Raw genomic sequence first — 8,223 nt, forward strand, 5'->3', positions numbered from 1 at the left:
TGTTTTGAAAGTGTGATCCTAATGCCATCTATTGAGTAACCCTCCTCTTCATCACTGGCCCTGCAAGGATCATCCATTAGCTACTGAGTACCTGCCTTCTCCATTGGTCTACTTGACACCCTAGGATGAAGGATGTGCTGCCTTCATCACTGTAGTTGTACAGAAGGTCATCAAAGCAAATTCCTCCTTCTCATTCTTCAGACTGACTTTGGCCACTTTTAGAATTTCTTTATTCTTTTTTTCCTTCTTCAACTTTGTCCTGACTGGGTAAAACAAGAAAATGCCAAAACTTAGGCAAAAAAAAAAAAAAAAAAAAAAAAGGAAATTAGGCAAGAGTATTTGCCTTTCTTAAAAAAAAAAAAATACTACTTTTAAATACATGCTTGCACAGAGGGTTCTAAAGTAGTGTTCACACTGTACAACTGTGTCCTGGATCCCTAAGAGCATCCAACTTAAAGGTCAGGCTGTCCCTAGAGGAATCCCCAGAGGGCACTGATTCCATCATAGCTTGGGTCTAAGAATGAAGCATTCTTTCTCCAGTTCAAAGGAGACTTTATTTCCCTGTGACATTTCCACAACCTCATGATGATTCCTTGGTGTTCTGCAGTGTGTTCAGATTGAGACGTTCTTGTATGGATCGCAGGACAAGAGGACCCTGGCCACCCAGCAGACCGTAGACACATTGTCCAAGTGAGTCAGCTTCCCTTACACTGTCTCTGAATATCATATCCCTCCACTAGTTGGAACTGGGTGCTGGTGCTAGAAGGTTCTGTGGGTGTCTCAATGGCTTCCCACAGCATATAGAGCTAAATGTAAGGATACATCCTCTGAGAAGCCAGCTTAAAACTTCTTCCTTGACCCAGAATTAGAAAGAATGTTGAAACACACTCTGGTTTCCATCCTCACACAGACCAGCCCCTTCAGGTTTACTCGCCTGCCAGAAAGGGAGGGCCTTGCCTCTCCAGAGCTCTGCCTTGAGCTTACCTCAGCTCTTGAAGAGGCAGGGGGTGGGGGTTGGGGCTTGGGAATGGGATGGGGTTGGGGCGCTTAGGGGCTGTAGCTTGAAGACTGGCCCTGTGTCTTTCCTCAGCAGAGAAGCTTAGCACCACCTGGGAGGGCTCCCATTCACAGAGCAGGCATTCCCTGAGAGCCTATGGGGTCAGGTTCACCATCAGAAAATGACAGCGGTGGCTTCACTGGATGCACAGGCCAGCCACAAAGGGTACCATCCCCCTTTAGGGCAGCGTAGGTGGGCCAACAAAGCCTCCCACCAGAACCTGACAGTCTTCTCCACTCTCGACCTGCCACTGACTTACCTACCTCAGACCTGACTGCCTCAGCTCAGGGAAGATGGTTGCAAGGCATTAAGAGGAGAAACACCTGGTGTCAATGCCCCTGAGCCATGTTTCTTTCTCGCCTCCTGAGGCTGCTGCAGAGCAGCAAAGGCTGATGGGAGTTGTGGTGATCCAAGGGGCCACACTCAGCCATCCTCTTTGTGTCCACAGGATCTCCGAGGTTTCCACCAAGCCGAGGCAATCTCTGAAAGCCAAGACAGCATCGTGCACCAGTGCCCCTCAGTACACCGTACCAGGGAAGGCCAGGCACAATGCAGCCGACTGATCCCCCCACCCCTCACATGCCCCACAGAAAGTTCTGAGAAAGACTTGGCATCACTTTTAGGGTGCTGAACAAACCTCTCTCCAAACAGAAGGTGGTATTTAGCAGTCACTGCAGATTTTTAAGGCTGTTCGCTCTGGCATGCAACAGCAATACCATGAATCTTCCACATGTCAACTGTGGAGGGCCCCTTCAGGGTGATCTGGTGCTTTGCTTATTTACATTTGTATAACTTTGATCATTTCTCTCACCAAGGAGAATTTCCCCTGTCCATTGTCTCTACTATGTCTGAAAGACGCTTAGGAAGTCGGGGCTTCCTGCAGGAAGTAGACTGCCCCTGACCGCAGGCGGAGCCCCTGCACATCCCAGAGCCACCTCCAGGGCAGCGAGACTACACAAAGTCTTCCGTGTAGGAAAGTAATAGGAACTGAGAAGAAAATGCCAATAAAAGAGAGATTTTCGCTAGTGTCAGTCTCTGCTCAAAATGAAGCCTGAAGCTGGCCCCGCGGCTCTGTGACAGAGTGCCCGCCCAGTCTCCATGATGCCTGTTAGGCTTGAAAGTGAAATGCCCCTCATAGACTCGTGTGTTTGAACGCTCAGTCCCCATTGCTGCGAGGTCCTGAGGCAGGGGTCTAGTCGGATGAAGTGGGTCACTGGAGTGGGCCTTGAGGTTTCTTAGTCTGAGTCCACTTCCTATCTTCTCTCTGCTTCCTTACTGCAGACTCAGTGTGACTAGCTGCCACCATGGTGTGTATGTATGAGTGTGGTGTGTGTATATGCACACACACACACCCCTTCTATCTAAAAGCCCCTTTGCTTCTTGTTGGTTGTTTGGTTGTAGCAATGAAAAATAACATGGAAGACAGGTTTTGGGAGCAGGTCCACTGCTGTGGTAAGCCTGACCTTGGGTGTTTGGAATGATTTGCAGGAAGAATATGGAGGAATTTGGAAATTGAGCAAGAGAGCCCATAGAATGCTGAAAGCAGATGTTAATGGACCATTTTGGTAGTATTCTAGAAGACCAAAATGATAGGATAAATAGCGACAATAGAGGAGAATAGGGACTCCATTAGGACCTGGACTGAAGGCCGTTTGCTCTATATTATAATGAAGACTCTTTCTGCATTTGGCCCATGTTCCAAGAACTCAAATAAGCCTAAATGTAAAAGTAATGGACTGTAATGTTTGTTGGATGAAATTCTTAGATAGGAGAGCATTCAAGTGTGGTGGTGCAGTTACTGTTCACTGGTCTTGTCCAGAGAGCACACGTAGAGCAAAAAAACATGAGGGATTTGGCATTTGGTTGGGAAAAGGATGACTTTAAAATTGGAGATAAGGTGGGTACAAAAGCAGCTTGGTTGTTAAAGGGATTGGCAGCCCCTTTAAGAAGAAAACTAGTGCTCTGCACTGGAACAAACCAAGCTGTCCTGAGGGCAGAACCCCGTCCAATAAGAGCTCCAATTCTGGAAAATGAAAATGTATTTGAAAGGAGTTAAGTAAGCCTGGTGGGGAAATCAGGGCCTGGGCAACCGTGGTCTCAAGATGGCAGCAGACATGACAGCATTGTCCACATGGTGCCAGTTTTAAAGATGCAAATGTGAGTGAGGGGGTCATGGAAGTTTGTGTCAAGGTTCTAAAAGGCACCAAGGCCATTGGATGACCTCAAGATTTTGGAGATACCAGAACCCACATGTGATGTCTGCTGAAGGAGTCTGCACAGAGTCACACTGTCCTATGAGGGGCTCTGTGTGCTTCAGGCTGCAGAACTGTAGGGATAGGCATACCCAAGCTCTTAAGAGCCCAGATGGTTTCATTGTGTATAGGGCTAATGGTATTTGCCCTGCTCGGTTTTTATCTTGATTTGGTCTGATCTTCCTTTGTTATGGTCCAATTCCTCTCTTTTGGAGTGGGAAAACTTACTCTGTGGTAGTAATGTTGGAAGCATGCATTCCTTCTTGGACTGCATGCATTTTGCATTATGAGATGGCCATGGGCTTATGGAAGCAGGGACAAAATGATGTGGCTTGGTTGTGAAATGTCCCCTGTTAGTATCAGGCATCTGTACCGGCCTGTCAGGATACACCCTCAGCTGCAGCCACTAAGAACACCACCTGTGCATATTCACTATGTTCCCTTTTAAAAGGGCCATGCCCACCTCCCATCTTCTCTCTTTCTCCTTATCAGTTCCCTCCTCTTCCCCCTCTTTCCTCTCGCCCCTTCCCTTTTCTCTTTTTATGTTCCCTTTCCCTAATAAAAAAGCCCCCTTCTGCCTGAACCCTGTCACATGGCATCTTTTTCTTGCTTGCTGCTTTTCTTAAATTACAACATCTCCCACAAAGTCATGTTTTTGAACATTTTGTCCCAGGTCTGGGTGGGCTTTGAGGTGATGCCTAGCTAAAAGAAGTGGGTCAGTGGAGGTGGGCCTTGAGGGTCCTTAGCCCCATTTGTCTAGTCTCTGCTTCCTTACTGTGGATTCAGTGTGACCAAACACCTCATATCCCTGCTATCTCCTGCCTTCACGGCCATGATGGCCTGTATCCCCTCAAACTGTAAGCCAAGACAAGCCCGTCTTTTCTCTTGTCAGGTATTTGATCACAGCAATGAAAAAAGCAACTAACACAAGGCCCTCCACTTAAACCTTCAAACCACAAGCAAATAAAATGAAGACAATTCTAAGAGTCACCTGCTGCCTGAAAAGGCATGCTGGTGAAAGTGCATCTCTCTGTTAATGGATTCAGTTACATTTTTCTGAGCACCTAGAATATTATTAGGCCTGTGTGGAAAAGTGAGGCTAAAACAGTGAACAGGACACATACTCTTGAGCTTGTAACCCAGTGTGTCGCTAGATACATTGTAGTGGTTGTGACAGAAGTTCAGGGGTCTGGGTGTTGGTGCTGAGGCACTTACTGAGTGACTTGGAGGAACACCGACACTCTGCTTCCTTGTCTCCTGTGGTCACTACTCTAGGCAGGACATGCAGCTGCTACTAGAGCCTTGCCCACAGTGGCCTTCATTCCCCCCAGTAGACACTACAGTTGGGTGAGCCTCTTTCTCCTGGCTGTAGAGAGATGAGTGCTGGGGACAAAGTCAGTAGAATACTCACAGGGTGGGGTGATGGTCCAGGCAGGGTTGTCCTTTCTTCCCCCCTTTCTCTTATACCATGGCTTAGGCCAGTGAGGCTTCAGGCCGTTGCTAAGAGGGCAATAGGATTGGAGCACAACACTTTCGTTGTCAATTTGTTCAGAATGACTTTGAGAACTGAAGGGGAAAACAGCCATGGCAGGGTCGAGGCAGGGCCCTTTGTCTTCCTCAGCAGTGTGGCAGGCAGACAGGCCATCCTTGCTAACTAATGCCTATTCTCCCAGTCTCAGGCCTATGGGATGGCAGCAAGGCACAAAACTATTTGTGGCCACTGAATAAAGTCCTATCTAACTGAAGACGTGTGTTTCAACACAGCTAGTGAGAAAGGCATGTTAAAAACAGGCTGCCATGGGCTTCCTTGTTCCTGAAATTTGATGTCTGAAGCCTTAGCCTTCCAGTAGTGACATCTAAAAATAGTCTGTGGCGGAGGGGGGGGGGTTCTAGAAGGTAGGACCAATACCCTTCCAAAGCAGAGACTCAAGAGAAGCCATCACTCTCCCTACTCCATGAAAACATCTATAAGGTGGTGGTCTACAAGACAGGAAGAGAGCACTTACCTACCAGAAGCAAATCCGTTAGCATCCTTGACATGTATTCTCAGACCTCCAGAACTCGGGAATAAACATGTGTTGCTGAATGCTGGACTCTGATCTGTAACTTGGTCCTTTCTGAATTTCTTGAGATATATTTTAGAATCACAGACAACAAACCCCTCTTTAAATATGAGCTCTTGCCTCAGGAAGAGTGAGTTTACCAGTGTAAACAGTGAGGGTACTGGTTACTTTTTCTTTTTCTTTTTTGTCAATTTGGCATAAGTGTGTGTGTGTGTGTGTGTGTGTGTGTGTGTGTGTGTGTGTGTGTGTGGTCATATGGAAGAGGGAATCCCAGTTGAGAAAATGCCTGCATGGGTTAATCTGAAGGCATGTCTATGGGGGATTTCCTTGATTAATAGTGGATGTGGGTGGTGCCAGCCCTGGGCAGGTAGTCCAAGGTCTTATAAGAAAGCAGGCTGAGCAGCCACGGACTGCAAGCCAGTAAATAGCATTCTTCCACAGTCTTTCCTTCAGTTCCTGCCTCCAGGTTCCTGAGCTGCGAGAGTTCCTGCCTTGGCATCCCTCAATGATGGACTATGACCTATGCATGGAAGTCAAATAAATCTTTTCCTCCTCTGGTTGCTTTGGGTCACTTGTTTTGTTTTGTTTTCTTATCGCAGCAACAAAAAAGTAACTAATACAGTGACTCTTATCTCACCAGTGACATTAGCTCCCACAAGTGAGAAGAAATACAACTATTTGTGTTTTTATTTTTGTTGATGAAAGCATAGATTACAGACTGACAACAGTCACCCACTCCTTTGTTTTAAGATACTAGATTTTTTTTTCCTGCAAAATACTGAGAAATGCCCATGAGCAACCTGAAGAAACGTTTTGAGTGGCCACCTGTTCGGTTCCCACCTGAGACAACGCTGGTTTTAGCACTGAGTAACTGTACCTTGGCACCCTCCTCCATCCTGGGCAGAACGGATGGCTGTCTCACCCTGCTGGCACCATCTTCCAAGCTGTGTTAACGGTTTGGCACCAACTGTCATGTCTCTACTTGGATACAAGCCAGTTAGTGTAAGGTTTCTAGTTTGTGCCTATAGTACAGGGTTCTCATCTCAGGAGGAATTGCAGAACTGGAAATGTGCATATGTGACCTTTCTAATAACTCAGGATTTCCATTGGAACATGGACAGAAACCCAGGCTGGCTTTCTTTAGAGTCTGAAGGAACCACAGGAAAGCATTCTCTTTAGGAACAATGCAGGTTTTTTTCCCTCTCAGATCTTTATTTCTACACATTCTTGTGACAGTTCCCTTTGTAGGGAACAGGAGGTTAGCGAAATAAGCTTCTTAGATAATTCTAAATAAACACTTTAAACAAGCTATCAAAACAACCACTGGAAAGCTGAGAGACAGTCAGTGTCTTGCAGTCTCAACAATAACAGACTGGGAGAGACTGGGTGTGTCCCCACCCTCCCTGCCCCATCACAGTGTTGACTGACTCCAGAGGGACTGGCTTCAAAAGCCTCAGGGAGCTTTGGGGTAATCTGCTACAATGTCAAGGCTAAGAGCCCTTCCCTTAGTGACCTGGAGACCTAGTAACCAATGACAGCTAAGGACTCCTCCCTCCTGGTAAATACTTCAAACAGAACATTGCCTTGCTGCGCATTCCAACTTAATGAACATTAATATTTAATGCTAAGACGTTTATTTTTTTTTTCAAAACCAGTAGAAGGGGCCATTATATTTATAACTTGCTCATACCAGCATCCATGTATAAGTTCATGGACTAAGACAATAGCATCCAGCTAAGCCCATCTCATGTCACCTGGACCACATTCTAATGAATCACTCAGACTTGCTGATTACAGTAAAAACACATCTCTGACTGTATTAGAAATGGCAGGCCAAGACAGGAACTTCTGTATCAGGCTCATGACCATGAGCTCATCTTTATGGGTAACAAAGGCTTCAACCTTCCATTCAAATCTGCTTCCTTCCTCTACCCTGCCTGATGCAAGGTGTTTGAAAAGCATCTTAAGCCATGCTGCACTTCTCTTCCACTTAGCAATGAAAAACAAACAAACAAACAAACAACCTCACTCTCCTTTTCCCAGCTGCTGGATCACAGGGAGAGATGTGTCCTGTGAGACACCCTGGGAAGGAGGCCCTCCTATACCACACTCCTCCCGTCCTTGAAGATGGCATCACCTCGGATCCTTCTTCAACAGTGCCCCATAAGCAGGTCTGTGGTCTGGGTTCAAAAGCACAGCTCAGCCATAGCAGAGCTGCTATTCTGCGCTCACAGAACGGTGCACTGTAGAGGCCATTTTTATATGATGCTGAACCTTCAGCCGTGGGAGTTTTAAAAACAATAACCATGTGTAAAAGAACAATTCTAAATGAACACTCAGATCTGTGACCATGTGGCCTTTGTCATCTGATAGAGCCTGCCCTGGATGCCTCAATGCTGGGTTGCATGGGATACTCCTGGTTCCTTCCCCTAAATGCTTAAATCCCTCCACCCCCATAATTTCTGTTCAAGCTGCAAAGAGCTTTTCTGATGTTTGTATATGGCTGCTGCTCTTTCTTTTATCCTTCATTCTAGGAGCTCAGAAAGACCTCCCGCCCAGGAGAAGTAACTTTAGAGTGACTTATTTGGGAAGCACTAGCTACTTTGTGCTTCTGTGTTCCTGCCAGGGCCAATTTGCCAGCTGCAGTCTAAACATCCACTTCTACACAGTTGCCTCTTACCCATGAGAGCAAATGTTCTGGTCAAGAGGGTTACAGCACAGAGAGGCTCAGAACACAGTCCCTAGCCCAGTGGTTCTCAACCTTCCTAATGCTGCAACCCTTTAATACAGTTCCTCATGATGTGCTGACCCCAATCACAACACTATTTTAGTTGCTACATCATAACTGTAG

At 46.5% G+C, this 8,223-nt stretch overlaps 1 protein-coding gene across 3 annotated transcripts in view; it reads left to right on the forward strand.

The window, feature by feature from the left end:
- Ttc23 (tetratricopeptide repeat domain 23) overlaps positions 1-2,038 on the forward strand; it is a 92,839-nt gene extending 90,801 nt beyond the window's left edge. For 2 of the 3 annotated variants that reach the window (XM_051206513.1, XM_051206512.1), the window contains 2 exons: positions 608-690; positions 1,506-2,037. In XM_051206513.1, the coding sequence (XP_051062470.1) occupies positions 608-690; positions 1,506-1,620 (198 nt within the window). In that variant the 3' untranslated portion in view covers positions 1,621-2,037. Of the gene's footprint in view, positions 1-607; positions 691-1,505 lie in introns of all 3 variants that reach the window. The other variant, XM_051206511.1, reaches the window with a different exon arrangement.
- Positions 2,039-8,223: the final 6,185 nt, after the last annotated feature.

Source organism: Phodopus roborovskii, unplaced genomic scaffold (assembly GCF_943737965.1).
Source record: "Phodopus roborovskii unplaced genomic scaffold, PHOROB, whole genome shotgun sequence".
Lineage (NCBI taxonomy): Eukaryota > Metazoa > Chordata > Mammalia > Rodentia > Cricetidae > Phodopus > Phodopus roborovskii.